This window comes from Osmerus eperlanus, chromosome 7 (assembly GCF_963692335.1).
Source record: "Osmerus eperlanus chromosome 7, fOsmEpe2.1, whole genome shotgun sequence".
Classification (NCBI taxonomy): Eukaryota; Metazoa; Chordata; class Actinopteri; order Osmeriformes; family Osmeridae; genus Osmerus; species Osmerus eperlanus.
The window spans coordinates 5,022,576-5,050,500 of record NC_085024.1 but is presented as its reverse complement, the minus strand read 5'-3'; the positions used below and the strand labels follow the sequence as shown (position 1 = coordinate 5,050,500).

At 49.6% G+C, this 27,925-nt stretch overlaps 1 protein-coding gene across 1 annotated transcript; it reads right to left on the bottom strand.

Moving 5' to 3' along the window:
- Positions 1 to 560: 560 nt before the first annotated feature.
- Positions 561 to 25,673, bottom strand: LOC134024170 (nephrin-like). The gene is made up of 23 exons (XM_062466651.1): positions 25,564 to 25,673; positions 25,305 to 25,476; positions 23,297 to 23,454; positions 22,064 to 22,205; positions 21,560 to 21,684; positions 21,035 to 21,200; positions 20,736 to 20,865; positions 20,223 to 20,395; positions 15,741 to 15,878; positions 14,799 to 14,918; positions 12,766 to 12,887; positions 11,599 to 11,764; positions 11,183 to 11,339; positions 10,296 to 10,447; positions 4,531 to 4,642; positions 4,259 to 4,446; positions 4,008 to 4,052; positions 3,506 to 3,625; positions 2,897 to 2,945; positions 2,276 to 2,408; positions 1,340 to 1,418; positions 995 to 1,152; positions 561 to 882 (listed from the first exon to the last, which is right to left on the bottom strand). Exons 1-23 carry the CDS (start codon positions 25,618 to 25,620, stop codon positions 760 to 762), a joined length of 2,985 nt encoding a protein of 994 aa, XP_062322635.1. The 5' UTR covers positions 25,621 to 25,673; the 3' UTR covers positions 561 to 759.
- Positions 25,674 to 27,925: the final 2,252 nt, after the last annotated feature.

Sequence of the window (27,925 nt, the reverse complement as noted above, 5' to 3'; positions counted from 1 at the left end):
GCTGTGCGATCTCTTTGTGTGCGAGAGGCGGGGGACAGCGTCCGCGAGCTCTCATCCTTGGCGTCCTCCTCCGCCCGGAGCGATGCGTGTCGACGGCAGATTGTTGGAAAAGGGCACTGTGCCCCCCGAGCCAGGCGCTAGGTGGGGTGTTTTCCGCTCGGGCGCCGCTGTGAGAGTGGACGCACGGCTGTCTCATTGCCAGGGGTGCTGGAAAAGATGAGCCTCCACCTTTATGTGAGGTGAAGGATCAATGAGGCTTAAAGAACTGACGGCATCACTTCCTGACATGCTGGATGGTTGATGCTTGCTGAAGCTTCCAGAACCCTCGTCTTCTCCATCTCGCTCCGACTGTCACCTTGATGAGGTGACATTTCAGAAAAGAGCCCGTCGGTGAGGAGGATTCAGCATGCAACATAAAGTACTTTATAGAAACACCACAGGACTCAGCTTGAGGAATCACGGATGATCCCGTGATGTTTCGCTAAACAAAACAAACAACGTCCATATTTAGGTCATTCGCTGACAGAAACATACACAAACAAAGATTATTATATATTTTTAAGCATTTTCTTTCGGTTATTTGAATGAAACCAACAATACAGAGGATGTTGTTAACAGCAACAGATATGCTAAATTACTATGCTGCACCCCAATGACCACACTTATACAACGGCTATACCAAACAACAGTCCACTTCTTGAGGTCAGCATGAGAGAGTCTGGACTGAAATCCATCTGATCAAATTGAGGTCTAACCTCACTACACCAGCTCTCCCCGAAGTTCAAAGGGCAAGTCATAATCGCTTCTCTGGGGTGGCCCGTCAGCCGTGCGATCGTTTATTCTGATTGGCTGCTCCCTGAAAGCCGTGCCCCTCCCTCCTCTCTGCCGGAAAGAACGTTGTGTCAGCAGCATCGGAGGCAATGCGCAGGAAATATTCATACAGCAGGAAACTGTCACAGACACATTGATTTTGGGAGAGCAGTTCACGGCTGACCTCCGGGAACAGGAGAGGGGGTCTCCTGTCGACCGCCTGGGGGACCCTGGGTCCAGCGTAGGAGGGAGGTGGGGGCAGAGAGGGGGGCAGTACGTCCTGGTAAAGACCCCGGGCCCTCACCTCCTCATACTCGTGGCTCTCCCCCGGGTAGCGGGCCCCTGGAACAGCCAAAGATGCCACAACACCCCCCCCCAAAGGAGAGCAACGGAGGGTGGACAGACAGTAGACATGAAATACAGTGTGAAACATAAGCACTTTGCTGAAAGGCACATCTGCTCCCAGTGGCTGTATTGGTCCTTTCCACATGGGGATGGCGCGCGTACCGGATGTCAGAGTGTGTCTCACCGTATGTGGGCGGGCCCTCGGGAACTGGGAGGAGAGAGGGCCGGTAGTCACCGGTGGGGTAGTAATAATGACAGCTCTCCTGTCGACGCACAGGAGAGAAAACATTCATGAAACAATCATTAAGTCGGGAATGATGTTGTGTGTTTAAATGTGTACACACACGGGGGACTCCAAGTATGCAGCTTGACATAGAGCGCATCTGTTGTTATCTAACTGAGGGATAGCAGAAGCCTGTCTCTGAGGGGAGGGAGCATTTGATACTGCCTCCTCCAACAACACAGAACACTCTTTTTGCCTTCTCGTTAAATCCCCCGGAACATTTTATTCCTGGCGGTTCAAGTCCTGGCTGGCCTTTTACAAAGTGCAAAATGATAATTTGGGAGAGATCGATGTATATTTTGAATGCTAATTGTGAGCTATTGATTTCCGGAGCGTCTCGGAGATTCGCTAAAGGTGTTTATTCGTTTTTCTCTCCAATTCCCCGGTTCCACCAGAATCCTCCACTTCTTCCTTTGACAGATGAACGCACCCCCTCTTGGCCTTTTCTCCTACGGCCCTCCCTCTCTCCCTCCCTCCCTCCCTCCCTCCCTCCCTCCCTCCCTCCCTCCCTCCCTCCCTCCCTCCCTCCCTCCCTCCCTCCCTCCCTCCCTTGTTTGCAGCCTGTCCTTGCTCTCGTCTCTTTGCACCTCCTGATGTCAGCCGTTCTCCTCGTCTTTCGCTTATCTTATATCACCTGCTGTCGACACCCCGATCCCCCCCTTCCCCCTTTCCCCCCCCACCTCCATCCTCACTCACCCCTATCCACATCCCCTTCACACCATACTCACCCACCCCCATCCCCATCTCCCATCTTCCGTCTCCCTCGCCCCCACCACACCCCACCCCCATCTCCTCCAACCCCCCCCAACCCCCCCCCCCCCCCCGCCCCGTCCTCACCGCGCCGTAGCTCTCGTAGACGCTGCCGTCCGGTTCGGATCCGGAGTCCATGAGGAGGGTGTGCTGGGCGGACGGGTTCACCCTCTCCCTCACCTCGTACCTGCTGGAGCTGCTCACCGTGGACAGGGTGGACCTGCAGGGGGGGAAACACAACCACAACACAACCACAGCGCCTGCAGGAGGTGGAACACGACCACAGCACAACCACAACACAACCACAGCACCTGCAGGACGTGGAACACAACCACAGCGCAACCACAACACCTGCAGGACGTGGAACACAACCACAGCACAACCACAACACCTGCAGGACGTGGAACACAACCACAGCACAACTACAGCACCTGCAGCTGTGCTGAGGGTGACTTTTACTTCTCAGGTGACATTCATGTAGACTACACTATCTTGGCTCCTCCAGGGTGTGTGTGTAGGTGTGTGCGTGTGGGTGTAAAAATATATGTGCGTGCATGTATATGTGTGTGTATGTTCACATGTGGGTTGTGCGCTGTGTGTGCGTGTGTCGGAGGTTTTCGCCGCCTCCGCTGTTTCGGGTGCTGATCTGCGGGTCAGGGTTCAGTTCTGCCCCTCTACACACTCAGCAGCCTGGGAAAAAGGACTCACCTCTCCTCCTCACTCTTCTTTCCCTCCGACTCACTTTCCCCTGGACTCTCTGGAGGACAGGGGGAGAGGGAGGGAGGGGGGTAAAGGCTTCAGGAACTGAGGATTGGGATTGGAGTGTTTCAAGAGGACTTAAAGGGGTTCCGAGACGAAGAGAGGGATGGATAGACCACGAAGGGAGGGAAGGGATGACGGAGATAGCCGAGGGACGTGTGCGCGAAGACGGGGAGGGTGACAGGCGGAGAGGAGGAGGACGGAGAGATGAGAAGGGTGGACGCGCTGACAGTGTCGCTGGCGCGCAGGAGGCGTTTGATTAGAACGATGGAATGACGGAGCAGCTTGACGGCTCCAGCGGACGAGTGCGGAGGCAGGAACCAACGGGGGAGGAGGCGAGGAGCAAAAACGAGGGACAGAAAGAAGGAGAGAGAGAGATGGAATGGGGGAGGGGGAAAGGAAAAGGAAGAAGAAGGGAGGGAGAGACTGGGCGGAGGTGAGAGTTACATTGCGACCCAGAGTCGTCTTCTGGAAGCTGACCGGGGATTCGAGGTGGTTATTTTTCCGACCATGAAGACAACGGTTCACGAGAACAACAGGTGATGTCGCTGTGGTTACCTGTTTGGCCCCGCCTCTTCCTCCACCTCAGTACCAGGAAGCATCCCAGCATGTTGATCAGCAGCAAGACTCCGCCCACCCCCAAGGACACCAACAGGGAAGTCGACAGATCACTGTCCTCTGCAATAACAATCCAAACAAAAATAAAAACAGGAAGCTGATTCAGTGAGGGGAGTGTGTGGTGAGAGGTTAGTCGTTTAGAGTGTGCTTGGATGATAGTGAAATATGAATACTGGTCAGAGTTAAGAGGTGATATTATGCAGCCTCGGCCAGACTCCATTTTCTAATACTGATAAAAGACTAACAGAAGAGAATAAAGTTTTATTCATGACCGGGTGCCATGACAACGGCTTCTTTCAAAGAGCAAACAGTAACTGCCTCAGAGGTGCATATATTAACATGATTTCACCAAATGAAGCAAGGTGAGGAGCAAATACAAATTTCCCCACTGGCCAAAAAAAAAAAAGAAGCTTTTAGGAGAGTTTCGAAAAAAGCACTTTACTCTCTGAGCCTCGTCCTGGTTCTTCCGTGTCAACCACACCTTCCACTGACTCCTCTGTGGGGCAAAAGGAAAAAAGGAGAACAACCGAGGCAGAAGATGAGTCATTCTACACAACCACAGTGCCTGCAACACCACAGAGACAAACCAGCCTGCAGAGTAGGAGTGTAGGTATTTGCCGACGGGCAGTGCCGAGAGACATCCAGGGCCTCCGAAAACACCTCAGGTGTTCCCGAGTGCTGGAGCTGCTCCACACTGACCCTCGGTGGTGATGGTGAGAACGGCGTTGTTGTCAGCGTAGCTGCTCTCCCCGATGGCGTTCAGGGCGTTGACTGAGAGGTTGTAGGCGGTGGCGGGGGAGAGGCCGGTGACGGCGAAGACGTTAGCTTTGGGAGGGTACACGTCCACGTACAGGAAGCTGGCAGACTGAGCCCAGCGGTACCTGCCAATCAAACGCCTCAGATGAGTAAGAGTGAAACGGCGGCCTGGGTATCTTTGACGGAAAGCGAATGAGGGTGTCTCGTACCGTACTCTGAACCTCTGCTCCAGGCCCCCGTCGAAACCCGGGATCCACTCCAGAGTGATCGAGTTGTGGGTCACGTCGAGCAGACTGAGCCCTGATGGAGGGTCTGGATGATCTGAGGAGGACAGAGAGAGAGAGATAGAGAGAGACAGAGAGGGAGGGAGGGAGGGACAGAGACAGAGCAAGTTGGATTGAAAGCAGGAGAGATGAGGAGAGATGAGGGGGCAGAAGTAGAGAAAGGCAGGAAGGATGATGAGGCAGAGAGAGGCAGAGAGAGAGAGAGAGAGAGAGCGAGAGAGAGAGAGAGAGAAAGAGAGAGAGAGAGAGAGAGAGAGAGAGAGAGAGAGAGAGAGAGAGAGAGAGAGAGAGAGAGAGAGAGAGAGAGAGGGATGGATGGAAAGAGTGAAACAACATCAGTGGAAGGACAGACTCTGGCTTCCGGCTGTTCAGTCAGCCGAATAAATAGGTCTAGCATTGGGCCCCTGTCATGTGATGGTGGAGCAGGGAGGTCAGCAGGGTGAGTATCTCCATCTTCAAACCCCGGAGGAGGGAAGCGAGGGGGGGAGGGGCGAGGGGGAGAACCCAGCAGTAGCTCTCTCCCACTCCGGCCTTCTGATGATAAGGAAGCATGTACAATTTATTATTGCTGCGTCAGATTAATTATGAATATTCAAGGCAGTAAAAAAAAAAAAATTAAGGGAGGGGGTGTAAAAACACGGGGAATATTGGATTGTATTTCACGCTTTTTATGGTAAACATTAAATGAGTCCAAGAGCCGGCTTTGGGGATAGCTTGGGGCTGGACTGTGTTGATCGCGGCTGTGGTGGTGGCGTAGGGATACCTTTTTTTGCTGGGGGGGCAACTCTGCCTCAGTGCACAGAGGGAGAAAAGAATATCACTGCAACCTTATCTGAGAGAGAGAGAGACAGAGAGAGAGAGACAGAGAGAGAAAGAGAGAGAGGGAGGGAGGGAGGGACAGAGGGATGGAAGGAGGGAGGGTGCTGTGCAATAAGCTGACGATAAGAGAGAGATACGGCATTGAAATGAGACTGCTCAAGGATCACACACCCAGGACCAGCTTCCTGGTCTTGTGAGAAGACTCTGCTTGAGGGCCCTCCCGCTCCATTCTAACGGCGCTGCAGATGACTGATATCGCTGCAAACAACACACCACACTGACACACAATTATTTTGAGGAGCTGCCAAATTAGGGGCAATGGGAGGAGAGGCAGCGAGCTGACGAGGATGTGTTGTGCATCCTCTTCTCTCTGTACACCACCTCACTTGGACCAATCATCACCTCCCATGGCTTCTCCTACCACTGCTACGCTGACGACACGCAGCTGTACCTGTCGTTCCCCCCGACCGATCCGGGGATCTCAGCTAGGATCGAGGCCTGCCTCACAGACATCTCCGCCTGGATGACCGAGCACCACCTCCAGCTGAACCTCGCCAAAACAGAACCTCTCATCATCCCGGCTAAACCCTTCCGAGCAGTGAACGGGACTGCACCCGACTACATCAAGTCTCTCCTGCAGCCTTACACCCCCACCCATCACCTACGGTCTTCTTCAGACAACCGCCTGGTGGTCCCACCGCTCAAGACCGCCCGGTCCCAACACAAGCTCTTCTCCTGTCTGGCCCCCCAGTGGTGGAATCAACTCCCCACCTCCATCAGAGACACTGAGGGCCTCATGTACGTACGTTCGCAAACGTAGCGTTATTAGCGCCATGGCCAACCCGCAGATTGCGCACGCTGTGATACTTCAGTTTACGTCGTATTTACGAAACCTGCAGGTCATCGGTAATCAGCGCCTTTCTCCGCCCACTATACCGTACATTGCGAGCATTTAAACGCGCAATTGAATGGACCTCCTTCTCTGATGTAATCTTTGATTTCTTCCAGTAACTGTAATATTTCATTGCTGCTTAATCTGTAACGCGTAATGATTTCGTGTTCACTCAACTCAAAAAGTGTGATCCTTGTGGCAAGATCCTTTGGCCTATGTCTCCTTCGTCTTGCTCGGGTTACGGCTGCCATTTCAACAGGAGGCATATGCGCATCCTGGTTTACGCCTGCTTTTATCAGGCGAAGAATTTTCACCGCAAAATAGAGGTGCGCTTTCACAGGCGGTTTTTGTACATACCGCGGAATACATAATTAGGCGCACTTTACGCATCCCCTCCCATCTATTTATGGGAAACTCCCACTTTCCCCTTGACCCTCCCTTGAATGCTTTTCCCTCAGTGTGGCATGTTTTTACATACCTCACCATGCTTTTACGCGCAAATTGCGAAACAAATACGCCTGAAGTGGGCGCAAAAGCATTAGTACATGAGGCCCTGACTGTCTCTCCACCTTCAAGAAAAGGCTCAAGACGCACTTGTTCCGGGAGTACAACGGTACTTAGGAATGGTTTGCTTGACCCGATGTTAGTTTCCTCAAGGATCACAATGACTCTTGCTTAGAGACTTGTTGCTCTTGTGGATAGTGGTAACTGATTTTAAAAAAAATACTCGCTGTGGTATATTGTTTTTATTATTGTTGCTTGTTTTTCTACAGGTACACTTGCACTTATAGCGGTTCGTGTTGTTTAATTGTAACTTATTTAACTACATGCTCTTATGGTTCTTCCCTTTGGCACTTATTTTGGTTGTTCACAATATGTGCTTCATGTTTTGGCTACTCGCAATGTTTTTGGGGCCATCTTGTTGTTATTATCAGGGACCTATGCACTTTGTAAAGCTCTCTCTTGGAAGTCGCTTTGGATAAAAGCATCTGCTAAATGAATAAATGTAAATGTAAACTAGAAAGGGTACAATTTCTGGGGAAATTGTAGGGTGTGCTTGCTTGCGTCGGTTGGACAGGGGTCCGTTTTTTAATTACATTTTTACAACTGATATTTCTGTATTTTATATAAAAATGCATACTTATTATTTATAAAGATTACATAGATTTAAAAGCATTTTTTTTTGCTGCTCATTTACAACTGAAAATACGAGTGAAGTGTAGAATGAAATGGATGTCTTCTCATTTCCCCTGCAAGAGGCAGCCTCATCGTTGAATCAAAACGAATACATTTGGCAGACCGGTGTACAAATTGACCTAATCTCTATGACTTAAACGTCCTTTTAAGTTTTTCCCTTCTCGTGATATTTTCATGCATTTAGCCTACTCATTGCATTCATTCATTAATAAAGAACCCCCTTTGAAGATTATTCTACGACGTTACCCGGCAGTAGAAGATGGAATCGCGATTCAAACAGTACCATCTGCTAACTGAAAATATGCCCCCCAAAACGTAAATAAGCTTGACATTTATTTAGTGGAAAATCGCTCATTCATAAAAAGCTCACTGGTAGCGATCATTGTAAGGTAACAACGCAAAATGCGATATAGCCCTGTGTGGAGAAGCTGTCCCGGTAAATTCTACTACTACGGTACAGTACTAGACTACTGCTGTGTTCCTCTCGGTAGCGATTGCGTTGGTTGAATTCGATTAAACGTTCAGTTGTACGGTTTAGGCTGAAATTAATTATTTTCATGAACAGATTGACAAAGTTTAGGCTGTAGCAATGAAGTTCAGGTTAGTAGTTAGATAGACTTTTGATTTAAGTAAGGGGAGTGCCAAACATGTTCTGTCGCCGTTTGACTTCCTAAACAGCTGTGTACTGTAGATGTTTTTGTCGTGTGTCTCGCGTAGGCTACAGCGTTGCAGTGATACACTGGATTGAAACCACAGGTAATGATAATTTCACCCACAAATCGTTTACTTGTAATCTAATGTCATAATAAATCCTACAACGAAAATGTATATGTGAGGAATGTTTATTTTAACGATTGAAAGCAGATACATCATAGACCACTGTAGTATGTGTTGCCCGGGCAACAGAGGCTAATGTCATGATGCTAATATTTCAGTGAAATAGTAGACTACCGTTTCCGAAAGTAGATGTGGGCTTACTTCCTTAATAATATCAGATAATATTGTACATTACACATCACAATTGTGTGTCATATCACAAAGTAAAATGAGTAAATAGTTATCACCCTGGCCTCTTTGCTTGTGGCGTTCCTGCAGCTGCCTTGCAGTAAAGCTATAGTTAGCCTAGCTATCCCCCAAGTTAACAGATGCGAAACGAATGTTCTGCTACAGGTAGTCACGCGTGTTTTCGTGACGTTAGTGACGTAGTGACGTTAGTAACGTCAGTGACTGTGGCTAGCAAATTAGCCACCGTTAGCTTCACTTTTCGCCACAAAAACTTAACTTAAGCCCATGCAACGGAACGTAAATTCCAATAGAAGCAACGCAATCGCTACCAAGACGAACCTTTTGACACCGCCGTTGTGTATGTAGGCCAAATATTGACTGAGTTTTAGGGGGGCGAAAATAAACAATAAATAAATAATAATATATATGTGAGAGAACAAAGGTTGTGCTCTCGCCGAAGGCTTGAGCACACCCAATTATGATCTGACCTGTGAACTGACCTCTGACCTTGGCCAATTTGCCGTCTCAACCAGGCACTTTTTTAAAGCTTGCGCATGCCCGTGCACACACACACACACGCACGCATATGTACAAAGACACACATACACGCTCACATGCACACACACCCACACTCACGCACGTATGCACACGTACACGCACACAAAAACACGTGCATACACACACGTCAAAGTCGAGTTGATAGCTATCTTGAGTTATACAGAGTTACAGTTTTTTACAGTCGCTAGGACACATTTCTCAATACTTCGGCCCCTTTTTCAAAACTCTTCACACAGTGAGCACAACAGAAGTATATGTGGGCTAAACTGTGGAGAATCTATCATTGTTTTGGCACAAAATGCATTCAATGACTACATCTTTCAAATTACGTTCGTTCTTTTCTCACTTCGACAGAACAACTGCCAAAACTCTATGTACCTACAGGCCAATTTGCACATGATTACATATTGTTTTCAAAACTGTTACAGTTTTTTACAGTCGCTAGGACACATTTCTCAATACTTTTCAAAACTCTTCACACAGTTCTCCTAACCAACTTGCAGCTCGGCACAGCTGAAATTTGAAAGATGTAGTCATTGAATGCATTTTGTGCCAAAACAATGATAAATGATCCACAGTTTAGCCCACATATACTTCTGTTGTGCTCACTGTGTGAAAAGTTTTGAAAAAGTTACTTAAGTATTGAGAAATGTGTCCTAGCGACTGTAAAAAACTGTAATTCTTGTATTCTGGAATTACTCAGTGCAAAAAAAGAGATACAATATATTGAAGCATACTGGATCATGTCTGAATCATTCCAGTAACATATATTGCAGTGAATTCTAAACAGTAGAGGGGTGTCCTTGTTTCACATAAGAAAACATTGCATAATGCTACCTGTTGTTAGTGTTTTTTAGGTAATTGTTTTGTGGGTGACAAAGTGTGTTTGTTGGCTGTCAACCTTTGCTAGTGTTATGGAAGAAGGAGTTGATTTGAGACATGTATGAAGTGATTCGGTAGTTTTAGCGCATTTTGAATGGGAAATTCACTGCTGTGCCGAGCTGCAAGTTGATTAGAAGAACTGTGTGAAGAGTTCTGAAAAAGTGACCTAAGTATTGAGAAACGTGTCCGAACCCCCCCCCCCCCCCCCCTCCACCCCAAGCCTACCGGATACCGGACGCCGTCCCCAAACGTTGACAGGTATGGTAATCTCACGCCCCAACTTTAATGAGATTTGAGAGCCCTGCTTCCATACATGCGTACACACACACAGACATACTGGTGCTGAGAAGCTGGATGTCCAGGGAATCCTCTCCGAGCGGGTTGCGAGCGCCGCAGGTGAAGACCACGTAGTCAAGCGCTGCGCTGACGTTCACCACCTTCACCGTGCTGATGTGGATGAAGCTCTCTCTCACTGTCTGCTCCTCGTACCTGGGGAACACACACACGCGTGGGACAAACGCACACACGGACACACACACACACACACACGTGTGAAAACAAACAAACAAACACAAACATGGATGCGCAAATATGTCAAAAACGAGCGCAAACGCACAGATGAAAACGAACACCCGCAAGCGTGAAACAAACAAACACACACGTGAAAACACACAGAGAGACCCAACGGCAAATTCCCGCCGTCTTCCTCACACCCACAAACTCATGTCGGAATTGTCAGTGTTCATGAGATGCTACCTGTGAGACAACTGGGACTAGCGCGTGCTAAACCACATTTCACACATCAGGGAAGGATTAAACAGGCATTAGAACAGAGCGAGCTAAGTAAAACATGTCCTCAATCTGGATTCAATGGTAAAAATAAGGCCGGAACAGATCATCTGTGAAAACTAATATAATTATCAAGGATCATGAATATGCAATCGCTGTCGCTAACACACACTAACTTGCAAATGTTGACGTTTTAAACATATCTTCGCAAGTGTGAAAGTCAGGGTGTGTGTGTGTGTGTGTCTGGGAGAGGGATGAATTAATGAGCGAGAGGTACTGTACTGTGAGAGATAGAGATAGATGGAGAGATAGCTCAAAATAGAGAGTGAGAAAGATAGGGAGATGGAGAGAGCAAGAGGCAGATAAGGAGAGAGAGAGAGAGAACACAAGATGGACGACAGAGAGGGAGCGAAGGAAATGAAAGAGCAGCGGCACCTGGGGTTTGAGAAGTCCATGGGCACACCGTCCTTGGCCCAGGAGAACTCGACCTTGGGGATGCCCTCGGCCTGGCACACAACCTCAGCTGTGCTGGTGCCATCCCCCCGACTGGCCACCTTGGTCCACTGGGGCCCCTTCTGGAGCTCTGGCTTAACTGACACACACACACATGCAGGCCCACACACATAGAGACACACACAAATAGACAAACACACAGACACATGTAGCCATAGACACACACACGATGAGACATACACACATGTAGACACGCACACACAGGCGCACACGCAGACTGAGACCCATGTATTATACACGATCACGCACACCCAAACACAGACCGATGCCAAACCGTGTGCACAATGTTACGCTAACGCTCAGCCCGCAAAGTCATGGATTTGACATGGGCGACTCACAGCGCACCACCAGCTCCACCTCCACGCTGGCAGGGGGCGCTATGCCGTTGTCAGCAGTGCACTGGTAGCGCCCTGCAGAGGCCCGGGTCGCCTCCAGGATGGTCAGCAGGCCTGTTTCCTCCCTCTGGATCTCCTCCCCAATATCCATCTCTCCGTCCATCTCCCCCTGGAGAGAGAGAGAGAGAGAGAGGACGGGGGTGAGAGTGGGAGGAGGAGAGAGGGAGGCAGGGAAGGAGAAGAAAAAAGATAGGGGGGCATTGGGGAAACCAAAGAGGGAGGACGAGAGGGGGAAGAGAGAGGGGGAAGGAGAGAAGGAGAGACAACGGAAGATGGAGACGGGCAGTGAGGAGGATGAAACCGAGAAAGACAGGAGTGAAAACGAGAGAGATGAGGAACGAGAGGGGCGGAAGAGAGAGAGAGAGAGAGAGAGGGATGCGGAGGAAGGGAAAGACGGGGGGGGGGTGGGCGAGAGGATGAAGCCAGAGAACAGAGGAATGAGAGGAGGACAGGGAGAGAGAGGATGCAGAGAGAGGAGTAAGCAAGAGGAGCAACACAATAGGAGGCTGGACGAATGGAGGGGATGGAGGGTGTGGGTGGAGAGAGAGAGAGAGAGAGAGAGAGAGAGAGAGAGAGAGAGAGAGAGAGAGAGAGAGAGAGAGAGAGAGAGGTAGAGAGAGACAGAAAGAAAGAAACAGAGAAAGAGCAGGACAGGGAGAAATGCCAGGGGGCGAGCGGCAGATACGGAGACCATGGTACGTTGACAAATGTGCCCTTTAGTCGGAGAGCTGTAATGAAAGCTATTTTTCTGGATTTGGGCAGAGAGTGCAACGGGGAGAGGTGGGCTGGAAGGATAGTTAGAGCCAGTGAAATATGGAGCGTCTGTGCATTTAGAGGGAGGAGTGATAAACGGTAAGAAAGGATAAAACAATAGGAAAGAGGTCAGATAAAGGAAATAAAAGTGCGTGCGTGTGTGTGAGTGTGTGTGTGTGCGTGTGGATTTGTGTGTGTGTCTGTGAGCATGCGTGCACGTGTGAGTGTGGCTGTGTGCTAGTGTGCATGTGTGTGTGCGTGTGACTGTGTGCATGCGTGCATAAGTGAGCGTGTGTCTGTGTGCTAGTGTTCACGCGTGTGTGCGTGTGCGTGTCAGAGCTGCTCCGACGCCCTCACCAGCCACTTCCAGGAGAACATGCCGGATGGGACGGGGTTGGCATCCGCCACACACAGCAGGTCTGCCGTCCCCTCCACGTCCACGTAAACAGGGTTCACCTCAGCCCTCACGCTGGGGGCGTCTGGAACACAGAGCAGCAGGTGAGCGTGGAGCGGTGGGCATTAGGACCTGCTCGGACACCCTGTGGCTCCTGGATGCCTGTCCTGAGACCATCCAGCCTGCTCTGAATGAAACACCCTCCTCAACCTCCATTACACGACCCCTAACATCCAAGTAAGTGGAGAGTCCGTGAATGTGCCACATGAGAGATGGACGGTCACCCCTCCCTCCTCCCTACTCCCCTCCCTCTCTCCACCCTCCTCCTTACTCACCTCCCTCTCTCCTCCCTCCTCCTTTCACCCCTCCCTCTGCCTTCTTTCTCTCCCCCCGGTCCTCCCTCCATAATTCTCTCCCCCACTTTCCTCCTTCTCTTTCTCCCTCCCAGTCCACCCCCCCCCTCCCCAATCCTCTCCATCTCTCTCCCCACCCCTGTCAGTAGAGTGTGCGTGTGTATGTTTGTAAGTGTGTGTATGTATAAGTGTGTGTGTGTGGTGTGTCTGTGCCCCCCCTGTCTCCTCCCTGTGGGTATCATGCACTCACAACAACAAGACCATTAGTGCCTCGTCGCCCCCGCCCATGTTCCTACACAGACCGCTACTGGCGGGAGGAACCACCAGAGACCCAGCCCCTTCACACACACACACACACACACACACACACACACACACACACACACACACACACACACATACACACACACACACACACACACACACACACACATACACACACACACGCACGCACACATACACACGCACACATACACACACACACACACACACACGCACACACGCACACACCCCAGAGTCACAGAGATCCACCCGTGTCTCCAATTTAACCAAGAACGACATTGTTAAGTGGGCTACACTGCCACCCATAAAAGCTATTACAATCCTCCATACATTATGAATACCTACAACTGTCGGGACCAATCCTGTCTGCAGTGCTGTATCCATTTGGCTGCTGCTGTGGGCTTTGGAGGAACATTCAGACCTAGATTCTCCTCACTGCTGTTATTAAATAATCAGTGAGGGAGATTGAGGGATGAGGCAGGGGGAGGACGCTAGCGGATGAGGCTGGGGGTTGAGGCTGGGGGTTGAGGCTGTATTTGTATAATGAATCAAATTTTTCCAGATTGTTCTTTTCTCTTAGCTGCATAGCAGCAGAGAGTCTGGGTTTGTATGTCTTTATAAGGCGGTCAATTTGTATGTATTTGAGAGACGGGTAAGAGGTTGGGGCTGGGGGCTAGGGGCTGGACCTAGGGCTAGGGCTGGGCCTAGGGCTGGGGCTTGGGCTAGGGCTGGACCTAGGGCTGGACCTAGGGCTGGACCTAGGGCTAGGGCTGGGCCTAGGGCTGGGGCTTGGGCTAGGGCTGGACCTAGGGCTGGACCTAGGGCTGGACCTAGGGCTGGGGCTAGGGCTGGACCTAGGGCTGGACCTAGGGCTGGACCTAGGGCTGGACCTAGGGCTGGGGCTAGGGCTGGGGCTAGGGCTGGGGCTAGGGCTGGGGCTAGGGGCTGGGTCTAGGGGCTGGGGCTGGGGCTGGGGCTAGGGGCTGGGGCTAGGGCTGGGGCTAGGGCTAGGGCTGGGTCTAGGGGCTGGGGCTAGGGCTAGGGCTAGGGCTAGGGCTGGGGCTAGGGCTGGGGCTAGGGCTGGGGCTGGGGCTGGACCTAGGGCTGGGGCTGGGGCTAGGGCTAGGGCTGAGGCTGAGGCTAGGGGCTGAGGCTGGGGCTGGGGACATGGAGCGCTCTGTATTCAGACAGCTACTGCAGGTGTGCCGGTCCTGGTCTAGGTGTGCTGGGAGGAGCCTGAGAAGCTGCTTACACAGGACGTCCAGGGTGATGGAGGTGTGGTGCTTACACAGGACGTCCAGGGTGATGGAGGTGTGGTGCTTACACAGGACGTCCAGGGTGATGGAGGTGTGGCTGCTTACACAGGACGTCCAGGGTGATGGAGGTGTGGCTGCTCCCCAGCTCGTTGGTACACTGGGCCGTGTACACGCCGGCATCTCTCCTGGTCGCATTCACTATCTCCAGCTCCACCTCATCCCCCTCTGTCCATACACACACACACGCGCGCGCGCACGCACGCACACACCCACACACACGTGCATGCAGGGACATAAACACATCCACACACATGCAGGGACACACACGCACACACATAGACACACACACACAAATGCAGGGACACACACACAGAGCAGTGAGTATTCATTATGGGCACATTAAACACATGCCTCTCAGCCTTTTGTCTCTGAGTGACGTCTGGTCCTGCATTATCGACCTCTCTGGCAGGGTTCCAACACGGAGGCCTCAGGAAAGCAGGGAGACACACACCTGTGGTTACAAGCCTCCACCTGCGGTCCAACAATAGCCCTCCTCTCTAAGGTGTGTGTGTGAGAGAGAGAGAGAGAGAGAGAGAGAGAGGAAAAGAGATAGATTAAGAAAGAGAAAGGGAGAAAGAAATAGAGGGAGACAGAAGGGAAAAGAGAGAGAGAAAGAGAGAGAAAAAAGAGAAATAGAGAGAAAAAGAGAGAGAGAGAGAGAGAGAGAGAGAGAGAGAGAGAGAGAGAGAGAGAGAGAGAGAGAGAGAGAGAGAGAGAGAGAGAGAGAAAGAAAGAGCCTTGATGACAGAGATCAGGGGTGAGGCCATGAGTGGAGAGCTTGCGTTGTATTTAGATGGACAGCCATCCTCATTTAGACTGCATACATTAGAGCGGGTAATGAGAATCCCATCTGGCAGGCTTCCACGCTGGCCAGCCTGCCATGTTTTATTCACGGCCTGGACGCTGGCGATTCTCATCGAGTGTGCTGGCTCAGCTCGACCGCGAGCCGCTTATAGAGTCGTCACGGAGACGGCTGACGCGCCTCACCTCTGAGCGGCTCTTTGCCGTACAGCCAGCTGCAGGAGACCTCGTCCGGATTGGCCGAGACCAGCAGGGGGAGGGTCGCCACCTCGTCTTCCTGGATCTGAACCTGCTTGGGCTGGTCGGGGCTGAACTCTGGAGGAACTGGGATCAGAGGGACGAGCTCACACACACACACACACACACACAAATGTATGAGAGGCCGTATAGGCCTTAATTCATACTTGATCTCACATACACGCCATGACCTCACATATATACCATCATACTCTCACATATATACCATTATACTCTCACGTATATACCATTATACTCTCACATATACACCATTATACTCTCACATACACGCCATGACCTCACATATATACCATTATACTCTTACATATATACCATTATACTCTCACGTATATACCATTATACTTTCACATATATACCATTATACTCTCACATATACACCATTATACTCTCACATATATACCATTATACTCTCACATATATACCATTATACTCTCACATATACACCATTATACTCTCACATATACACCATTATACTCTCACATATACACCATTATACTCTCACATATACATCATTATACTCTCACATATACACCATTATACTCTTGCACATAAACTGGCATACTCTCTTACACACACAAAAATACCGTCTTATATGCACCATCATACTAAAGTATGACAATATATGTAAGAGACAAATAGTATGTGTGAAACAGAATGTTACTATATGCAAGAGAATAACAGGATGTGTAAGAGAGAATACTTATCTATGTGAGAGAGAATACTTGTCTATGTGAGAGAGAATACTTGTCTATGTGAGAGAGAATACTTGTCTATGTGAGAGAGAATACTTGTCTATGTAAGAGAGAATACTTGTCTATGTGAGAGAGAATACTTGTCTATATGAGAGAGAATACTTGTCTATGTGAGAGAGTTTGATTGAAACGGAAGGCAGTTTGATTGAAAAGGAAGTAGTACTGAATTCTCAGTTCCTGATTGGCTTACACATGAAGAAGGATTTGGGGTAGATGTAGCTAACGCCCACCTTCCCTATCAAGACGAGACTGAGTGACATGACAAGATGGATTCATCAATAACATTTTGCATACTCCAAATCCTAAGGCGTCATTGTCAGAAATGTTGTATCAAGGACGACAGCCATACGCGGGGGCTGTTTCTAACGCTAACGTTGACAATGAAATGCGCCGGCTCTTCAGACCTGGATCAGGTGCATCAAGGAGCGGCAGCAGCACTCTGTCAGGAGCTCGTCTTAATGCCAGCCAAGTGATGGCGCAATCCCAATATCAAACTCCGCAGTATTTCGGTTAAGACTCCTGACAGAGTGCTGCTGCCGCTCCGTGATGCACCTGATCCAGGTCTGAAGAGCCGGCGCATTTCATCGTTAGCGTTAGAAATAGCCACTGTGGATGGCTGTCGTCTTTGATTCCAACATTTCTGACAACGATTCAAGCAAATCCACTAAGAAACTCAAATGTAGAATTCCATAGTTGTTTAGGAAGCTATACCGACCCCCACTACTTGAGTCAAAAGTCCTAGATCAGTTTTTCAATTGATGAAACAAACTATCATTTAAATTAAAGCCAATGCCTGTGTGAATACCGTCCCGTGGCACTGGGGTTTTAACCGTTGACGTCTTTAATTAGCCGAGTGGTCTTTACACCCTTGGCTATTAACCTAAACTTCAATGCCACAAACTGAACTTGATGTCAATCTGTTCACAACATTTTCCAGTTGGGACTTTTAAGATCCTATTTGAGTGTAGGCCCCTATGCCCGATGAGTGCCCGCACCCATTCACTGCAACGAAAGCTTCATGGATCCGACTCGGAATCTGAGTTTAGAGACGCTTGACAAAAAAAATTGTTTGGCGTGTGGTGCGTTTTGGAATTGTTAATGTGATGTGTTCCCATCGTATTTAAGTTTACAAAGAAGAGGTTTGTTAATGTGACTGTATACATATCTCACTCGTACTGGCTAATCAGCTAACATGTTAAAGTAGCCTAGTATACATCCAAAGTCGCTGTCGTGAAACTAGCCTCATTTTCACAAAAGGCTTCGAGGTCAAATTAAAAACCTTTAAAAACGTCTACATTTAGCAAATATTATTGTGCACAAGTATTTTAGTATAGTTAATATGTAATTTAATTCCATAATTTCCCCAGGAATAACTGTAAAAACGTAATTCAGGAAAGGGTCTGTCCTCCCTACAATAACGCCGCAGCATTTGGAGTATAAAATGTTAATAAAATGTTAATAAAATGTTATTAATGAGTCCAATGGCTTCATTAAGCCGCCCACTCTCTGCCATCTTATCATGTCACTCAGTCTCGTCTTGATAGGGAAGGTGGGCGTTAGCTACATCTACCCCAAATCCTTCTTCATGTGTAAGCCAATCAGGAACTGAGAATTCAGTACTACTTCCTTTTCAATCAAACTGCCTTCCGTTTCAATCAAACTCTCTCACATAGACAAGTATTCTCTCTCACATAGACAAGTATTCTCTCTCACATAGACAAGTATTCTCTCTCACATAGACAAGTATTCTCTCTCACATAGACAAGTATTCTCTCTCACATACACAAGTATTCTCTCTCACATAGACAAGTATTCTCTCTCACATAGACAAGTATTCTCTCTCACATAGACAAGTATTCTCTCTCACATACACAAGTATTCTCTCTCACATAGACAAGTATTCTCTCTCACATAGACAAGTATTCTCTCTCACATACACAAGTATTCTCTCTCACATAGACAAGTATTCTCTCTCACATAGACAAGTATTCTCTCTCACATAGACAAGTATTCTCTCTCACATAGACAAGTATTCTCTCTCACATAGATAAGTATTCTCTCTTACACATCCTGTTATTCTCTTGCATATAGTAACATTCTGTTTCACACATACTATTTGTCTCTTACATATATTGTCATACTTTAGTATGATGGTGCATATAAGACGGTATTTTTGTGTGTGTAAGAGAGTATGCCAGTTTATGTGCAAGAGTATAATGGTGTATATGTGAGAGTATAATGGTGTATATGTGAGAGTATAATGGTGTATATGTGAGAGTATAATGGTGTATATGTGAGTGTATAATAGTGTATATGTGAGAGTATAATGGTATGTATGTGAGAGTATAATGGTATATATGTGAGAGTATAATGGTGTATATGTGAGAGAATAATGGTATATATGTGAAAGTATAATGGTATATATGTGAGGTCATGGCGTGTATGTGAGAGTATAATGGTGTATATGTGAGAGTATAATGGTATATACGTGAGAGTATAATGGTATATATGTGAGAGTATAATGGTATATATGTGAGGTCATGGCATGTATGTGAGACCAAGTATGAATTATGGCCTATACGGCCTCTCATACAAATGCAACCATATGCAAACGCGCCGACACAAGACACACAACGGATATGACCCGTGTGTGCCCACACCCAAACACAAACACACCCACGTGTACACGAGCCCATGCGCGCACCCAGCCGCCACGTCGAGCATGAAAGGAGAGAGGAGCGGGAATGAAAGTCAAAGCAGCACAAAGCCAACATCCCCACCAATATTTCAGATCTGACCGACTTCACACAGAAAGCCGGCAAGGGGTTCCAGGATGGGGGGAGGGAGGTGGGGGGCGGAAGGGGTGGAGGGGGTGGGAGAGGGACGGGCATTAGAACAGCGAGTGACAGTAGTGTTGTCCAACCGCGGCTTTACACAAACACACAATGACACGAGTTGATGCTCGCAAGCAGCAGCAGGCTTTGTAGCAGCAGGCTGTCTGGTGCCTGAGAAACGGCATCAAAGACAAGCAGGGCCGCGCAGCAAGGCACACGCACAATTAGGGCACTGCTGCAGAGCGCAGCACAACAAAAGGCCCCTCCAGGCATGCAAACCCACACACGCACACTACTGTGTTCAAATTCTATCTATCTATCTATCTATCTATGTATATATCTATCTATGTATCTATTTATCTATTTATCTATGTAAAGTTCGATTCCCAGTTCGATTCCCGGTCATGCCAACTGATGTTGTGTCCTTGGGCAAGGCACTTCACCCTACTTGCGTCGGGGGAATGTCCCTGTACTTACTGTAAGTCGCTCTGGATAAGAGTGTCTGCTAAATGACTAAATGTAAATGTAAATCTATGTATCTATGTATCTATCTATCTATCTATGTATCTATGTATCTATGTATCTATCTATCTATCTATCTATCTATCTATCTATCTATCTATATAAACAATAAATAAATATATACATCTTACTGTACTCTCTCATTATTTCCCTCTTGCTTTCTCTCTCTCACACTCTCAGTCTCTTTTAATTGCATTCTCACTCTACAGAATATCTGCTGTAACTCTATGTTTTTGGCCACTCAATTAAGCGAGTTAGAAGCAGAGAAAGAGAGGGGGAGGGGAGGAGGGAGGCTGACTCACAGAGCACGTCAAGCTGGTAGAAGGTGTTGACTCCCTCAGACAGCAGAGAGCTGTAAGCCTGGCAGACGACCCTTTTGCCATGGTGCTGCGATTCCAGAGGCAAGGGCAGACTACTGCGCACCGACACCCCACCAAACATTGCATTTCTGAGGACCAAGTCCACCCCCTGTAGACTGAGAGACAGAGACAACCAGAGAAGGAGAGATGGGGAAAATGAAAGATAGAGATACAGAGAGATAGAGAGAACCAGAGTAGGAGAGATAGAGGGAACCAGAGGATGAGAGATTGAGAAAAAGAGAGAATGAGAAATAGAGAGACAGCGTTAGAGAAAGAGAGAGACACAGTGGAACATATGTGTGTATTGTCACAACCGTTCTCACAAACCCTAACCTATTTTCCAATCAAATTATCCAGAGCATAAATCCAGTCAGCGTTGCATCCAATCACAGCCTTCCACCCCGGCTCCCTCCCTCCCTCCCCCTTCCCTACACCCCTCGACCCTCCCTACAGCACCTCTTGGGCCCGAGGCTCCAGGAGATGTTGGTCTGGGGGTTACTACTCCCAGTCAGGCACTCGAGCTGCAACGTTTGTCCGCTGTGAAGTACACTCTGCCGGGCCTCGATCTTTACGCTGGTGGCTGGAACTGCTCGCAGGTGGAACAGATGAGACAGCACTGTTAACAACACCACCCGGCCAAACCTGCTGACTACCAGTGTTTGCAGTAAAGGTCAGAGAGAAAATGTGAGATTGTTTTTGTTTTTATGCTATCCTGGCCAGAGGTGTGTGCGTGTGCGTGTGAGAGAGTGACTCACACTGGACGAGCAGCTTGGAGGAGGCTGAGAGCGTCTTCTTGGCGCTGTTGGTGGCGTCACAGCGGTAATTAGCTTGGTTGTCGCTAGGCTGCAGCAGCAGAACCAGCTCTCTGGACACTCCCTTGTCTGAGGGCAAGTGCCTGGAAGCTTCTACGGCCCTGCCATTCTACAAGAAGAAGAAGAAGAAGAAGGAGAAGAAGAAAGGTTTGTTGGTTTTGGATGACACACACACGTGTAGGAGCAGCGACTCTGAGAAACACACACACACACACACTCCACAGAGGAAATTCTTGCTCTGCGTTTCTCCCATCCCGCTGTCCTTCCTGCAGTGGCATCCAGGAGCAGTGGTTAGCCATATCAACGACTCCACCATGCCACTCCATTCTACAGGAAGTGGGACGGGGATGACAGGAAGTGACACGGATCCAGAGCGACGCTACGCTGCCAAGCATACAGGGTTGTCGACCTTTCTCACACACACACCACACACACATACATATCCACACACGCATAACACACACACACCTTGTACCAGGTGAGGGTTCCGGTTGGGTTTCCCCCGCTGGAGAAGCACACAAGATGGACGGTGGTTCCTGAGCGCAGGGGGATGTCCTCTGGAGGACCATCCAACCACACCTTCTGGGGAGGGTCTGGGGGGGGGGGGGTGGGGGCAGCGAGAGAGGGAGAGGGGGAGGGGGAGACAAGAAAGAGAGGAAGGGGGGAAGAAAGAGGAAGAGGGGGAGAGAAGAAAGGGGGAGAAGAAGGAGAGAGAAGGGGCAGAGAAGGAGAGGAATAGGGGGAGAGAAGGAAGGGGGAGAGAGGGAGGGAAAGGGAGAGGACGGGACAGAAAGAGAGCAGGCGAGTGAGACGAGGGCGGGAGGGAGGGAGGGAGGGAGAGAGAGAGAGATTGAGGAAGGCAAGCAACATTAGGAAGGTGGAGTTGTCGCTCCTTTGTTATCATGTCCCCTTGGAGTTCCCAGCGACGGGGTGGGGAGGAGATCCAAACATGTTGCTGTCGTGTGCACTCACAGAAGACCTGAAGGTTGGTGGACTGGCTCTTGGAGAAGCGCGTGCCCTTGTTGAAGGTCTCGCAGGTGAGTGGAAGTCCGTTCTCCTCGCGAGACACGAGGTGGGTCAGGTTGGACATGCTGGTCATGCCTCCATGGTCTCCCTGCAGACACACACAGGCACTCAGAACACCGCCGGTCAGCCCCTCCTGCTCTACAACGTTCTCTGCAGAGAACAACACACTCTGAATTCATCCAGCACGAGCACAGATGGCAAATTAACACAACCTTCTGCTGATGTTTATTTTCTGTATCGTTCCTGATAGACAAACAAATACGTTCTCGTCCTTCTCCTCTCTCTCTCTCTCTCTCTCTCTCTCTCTCTCTCTCTCTCTCTCTCTCTCTCTCTCTCTCTCTCTCTCTCTCTCTCTCTCTCTCTCTCTCTCTCTTTCTAAGCTGAAATAAATTGAAACAAACTCCAATTTGCACCTGTACTGAACGGGTCATGCCGGTCTAGCAGCTATGGTGATCAAGGATATTATTGAGTTGATTACTGTGAAAGCCTTTCCGGAGCAAAACAGACTAAAGACAGTAACAAAGAAACCCCAGCCCAGTGTCAGTCTTCATTAACCTCTCTGTTGCAAGGCAGCGTTTTGCCTCGCAGACTCGACACAGCGCGGCCGCCTGAGTGCGTGTCTGCGTGTGCGAGATCAAATGGGGAAAAAAAGTCCGCTTTCCCAGGAAGAAAGAGCTGGCGTGTTACTGCTCTGCTCCCCTGTTAGCTCTCATTCACTTTGATCTCATTAACGTACACAAAAGCACGGCGAAGAAGAGACACTCGTTTCCTGCGAGCGTCGAGGCCGTTTCGCCCCGCCGTCAGGATCAGCGCTGTCTGGGGGAGTGGGTCATGTGCAGCGAATCATCGCCTGTCTATCTAGGAAAATCAAGATGTCAATTCTCGGGGCAGAGACAGGCCTAGGCTCTCGCCACTGGTTCACAGATGTTGAACTCTCTCTGTCTCTACACTTGTGAGGCGGCATTCTTTCCCTTCTAGAAAGACCCTCCGAAGCGACGTCTGAATGGAAGGCTATTTCGGTACCGAGCGCGGAAATTTCACACGCATTATCACATTCTGCCCACGGCGATGAAGGGGTAAAAGCATGATGTAGGCTGCTGGCGCTATCCACAGCGTCACGTGTACTCAGTCAAGAAGGATGCTCAGCAGTTGTGTGTTGCGCTGAAAGTGCTCCCCCACCTCTTCCAGAACGACGGAGGTGGAGTTGAGTTCCTGGAAGCCCAGCCACCAGCGGATCTGGACAGGAGGGTTACTGGAACTGCTGGAGCAGGACAGAGACACCTCCTTCCCCTCGACGGCATTGAAGGACCCCAGCACTTTGACCTCTTTGGGTTCGACTGACACGCACACACACACACAGAGACACACATACACAGAGGTGGATAGGGAAAAGACAGATTCAGTTCAAATGATCTTCTCAACATGACTGTTGCGCAGTGCAACACTTCAATCACAGTGTCTCAGTGGATGTTTCAGGAAGCGGAGAATGAATTCCAGCAGGGGGTTTTAGGACTGAGGCTGGGGGAGGGGGGCGGGGGGGCATCACTTTTCTTTTTCGAAGATTTTCCTGCTGTAGGCCCAGAGGTTATGGGGGGCAGCTGAGGACAGCTTAGCTGAGGAGAGCAGGCCTGGCCTGGCCTGGCCTGGCCTGGCCTGGCTCTTCCTCAGCTTCAGCCCCAGCTTCTGCCCCAGCCTCTGCCCTTAGCCTCTGCTCCAGCCTCTTCTTCAGCTTCAGCCCCAACCTCTGGCCAAGCCTCAGACTCTGCTCCAGCCTCTTCCTCAGCCCCAGCCTCTGCCTCAGACTCTGCCCCAGCCGTAGCCTCTGTCCCAGTCTCTGCCCCAGCCACTTCCTCAGCCTCTGCCCCAGCCTCTGTCCCAGCCCCAGCCTCTGCCCCAGCCTCTTCCTTAGCCCCAGCCCCAGCCTCGACTTCAGCCTCAGACTGTGACCCAGCCCCAGCCTCTACTTCAGCCTCAGACTCTGCCCCAGCCCCAGCCTCATCCCTAGTTACAAAGTCAGAGCAGGAGAGTAAAGACGCCAGCTCATTTTCAACATTGACACTGTGTGAATAAAATAGTGTGTGGTAGTGAGGGAGGCTGCCCCGGGGCCTGTCTGCCTCGGAGAGCGTGATGAACATGGCAACGCTGCAGAGCTAGAGGCTGCTGGAGAGAGGCCTCACTGAGGCCCGGCCTCCTCCACAAATTCATTCCATGTTTGTTTTATTTTTGCAGAAAAAAAAAAAAACTATGAGCAAAAAAGAAAAGCAAAAAAAAGAAACGAAAAATGGAATGTATAATCTATTACCTGTTGGCATTATTATCACCGCACAAAGTGTAGCTTTTACTGCCTTGGGAGAAGTGCATTGGAGCGATTCAGCTAAATTAGCTCGCTGTAAAAGAGCAAGCCTGCAGTCTAGCACGATTCTGACTGAAATATAGTCTGGAGTCGTAATCACCATTGGTTTCATTAATGATGTTAGCATTAGAAGCGATGCTGCCACAGAATAAGTATTGATATTACTGCTGGTGACTACAGTTAGACTGCCTGGTTAAAGATGGCTTCACTGATGGGGTAACACACAAGCAGACACATGGAAACATTGTTATTCACTGCAATTCTACAGTCTATGAAATGAAATTCCACAGAAAGATATTCCTCTGTCCCTGCAAAATATCATGATAAAATGTATGTGTGTTTGTGTGAATACTGTAAATGAGTGTTTCCTCATTGTACACGTGTGTGTGTCGTGTGTGTGGGTGTTTGTATGTGCTGTCTCAAGCTCTGTGTGTGTTGTCTGTTTTTGTGTGTGTTTATAGGTGTTTGTGTAGGTGTGAGCAGTGTGAGTGTGAGTGTGTGTTGTCTGTTTATGCATGCGTATCTAAGTGTAGGCCTCTATCTGCCAGCACTATGTGTACAGTATGTGTGTGAATAAATAAGCATGTGCCCACATGACGTGTGTGTGTGCGCGCGTGTGTGTTTGTGTGTAAGCACAGAGGAATAGGTTCCATCATACGTGGCTGTGAAAATGGCACTTTTTATTAAGAAATCGTATTTAACGACAGTATCCTCAGTTATTGTTATTATTATTGTTATTATTAATATTATCATTATTATTATGAAAAGATATAGGTCCCACCCACATATGAAAACAGACCTAGGGCCGTGTTTAGGCATGACGGGGCCACTCACAGTGGACAGTGAGCCTGCGTAGGATGGACAGTGGGGCCTTGGACACCAGGTTGGTGGCCTCACAGCCCAGTAGGGCCTGGTTGTCCTGGGGCAGCACCTCCAGGGGCAGCAGGCTGCTGGACCTCCTCGCCACTGTGTCCTCCTCCCAGCTGGTGGACAGCACCTCGCCGTTCTGCAACGCAACGCAAGCGCCCTCACCTGGGATGTGTGTGTGTGCGCGGGCATGTGCGCGCGTGTGTGTGTGTATGTGTGTGCGTACCTTGGTCCACTGCAGGGTGGCCAGTGGGTTTCCTCCGTGGGACTGGCAGAGCAGCATCAGTGTTTTACCTGCCTTCACCACGTCACTGACCAGACCTTGGATGACTGGGGCCTGGGAGGAACTGCCCTCAGGCAAGGAGGGATGGAGCGATGGAGGATGGAGCGATGGAGGGATGGAGAGATGGAGGGATGGAGGGATGGAGGGATGGAGTGTTGGAGGGAAGGAGAGAGAGAGATATAAAAAAATGAGGGGTTGGATATTGAAACGGCGGTGATAGATCGGAGCAGGGAGAGTTGAAACAAGCGAGGGAGGACAGAGGAAAATTTAGGATGACAGGAAGACAGGAGATAAAAACATGCAGCAGGAGTGGACCGCCAGCAATTGAGCAGGACGCGTCTCCGCTGGGTGAGACAGGGCCGATAAATCGGGAACATTTAACGCGACTGCAGGAGACGAGGTCTAGCTCTGATGAAAGCATTAAGTATTAAGGGAGCAGCGAGCTGGATCCAGTCCATAAAGCAAAATAACAGATGTTTAAACAGTAATAGGCAACGTGGAATATGAATAAATTACTGCTCGCCCTGAATAAAATATTCGCAGTAAAATAAATTAGGGAAGGACGGCCCTTTGTTATTGCTGCAATCAGTTTGTGAGTGCGGGCGGTGGAACCCAGGCCTGGCATGACAAACTGCCACCTCGCTAACAATCTGGCTGGCTGAGAGCGGACGGCACTCGCGCTTTGATGGTCCGGCGTGCTGAGTAAGACTGCCGCGGTGGTCTGCAGTTCTGCTACATTAGCACTTAGCGTGGAGGCTGTTGTTTAAAGCAGAGTGGATGGATGGAGGGGAGAGGGGAGGATAGGAGAGGATTGGAGAGGAGGAAAGAAAATAATAGGAGAGGAGAGGAGGAAAGAAGAGAATAGGAGAGGAGAGGAGGAAACGAGAGAAGAAGAGAGGCATTTCCAGACAGGCTAGAGATCAAAGCAAAACAAAACAGGACCAACACAAAGCAGGTTAGATAGATACAGTCGACAGACAGATAGTTAGATAAAGGCAGCGTTAGGGTTCTGTGAGGGGGTGGAGGTGTCTCGGGGCTGGTTGGGGGGGGGGGGGGGGGTATTGGAGCCGGTCATTGACCAGGGTGTTGTGAGCGGGGGTGGGGTTTAATCAGCAGCTGACTTGACCTGGGATTCGCAAGTGGGAGGACTCCTCGGACCAAACAATCAATTACTTTCATTGATCTACAAAGTGTTGTGAGACAACAACACCAACACTAGTAAACAATGTCTCGGAAGCCAGACACTGTTCGTTGGACAACAGCAGTCGACACGGTTGCCGTGTCACTGAGACAGATTAACGGTACGCCGGCAGAATCAACATCTCTGTGTGAACTAACGTCACACAGCCCTGTGGACTGTAACCTGACAGGAGCGAGCAGTCACTTGTTGTCATGTCAGTCTCTATCCTCTGGGGGCAGCAGTCTGTTGACCTGAGAAGCGGCTGGACTCGGCCCTGGACTCCCCAGCCCAGCAGGTGTGAGTTGACCCCAGGCAGAATGTTTCTCCCTGGGTTGAGAGGGACCACAGCAAGCCCCGCCTAGACTGACAACCCTTGAGGTGTGTGGGGGGGGGGGGGGGGGGGGAGAGAGAAAGGGAGGGAGGGAGAAAGGGAGGGAGGACAGTGCGGCAGAACGGACTCACAGAACACTCGCATGACCAGGCTGGTCTCCAGGTACTGGGAGATGGCCGGGTTCCTGGCACGGCACGTCAGCTGATTCCCATCATCCGAGCTCAGAGCCTCCACCCTGTAAAGTGCGGTGCGTGTGTGTGTGTGTGAGACGTGCGGACGCAGAGAGGGAGGGAGGGAGGAAGGGCGATGACAGGAGAGGTGTTTACGCGTTTCTTAAGCGGGTTGAGGTCAACACAGTTTCACACTTCCCAGTCTGGCCTCTGACACCTGTCACTTCATTCTGCTCTCCATTGGCCAGAGCTGCAGGCTCTCGGAACTGGTCTACAGTGCCCCCAAAACTCTAACAGTCCACCAAACTATTCACCATATCATCAAATACTTCCTACTTCCTGATTCCTGGACCTGCAGGTTCTAAATCAATATTGCTCGAGAGCCAACCACCTCCACATTGAGCTGAACACATCTATAATAAGCTCATACTAATGTTATCTCTGGAGATGACAAGAGGGTATTATCTCTCCAATGTAGGAGGTGAGAAGAGCAGGATGATCCACAGTACCAGGTGAAGTAGATGGAATTTAATCTGTCTAGCAAACTGAAAATGGAATTCGGCATCTATGACAAAAGTTCATTCAATTGCAAGGTGCAGAATATCACTGTACAGTGTGCTTTGC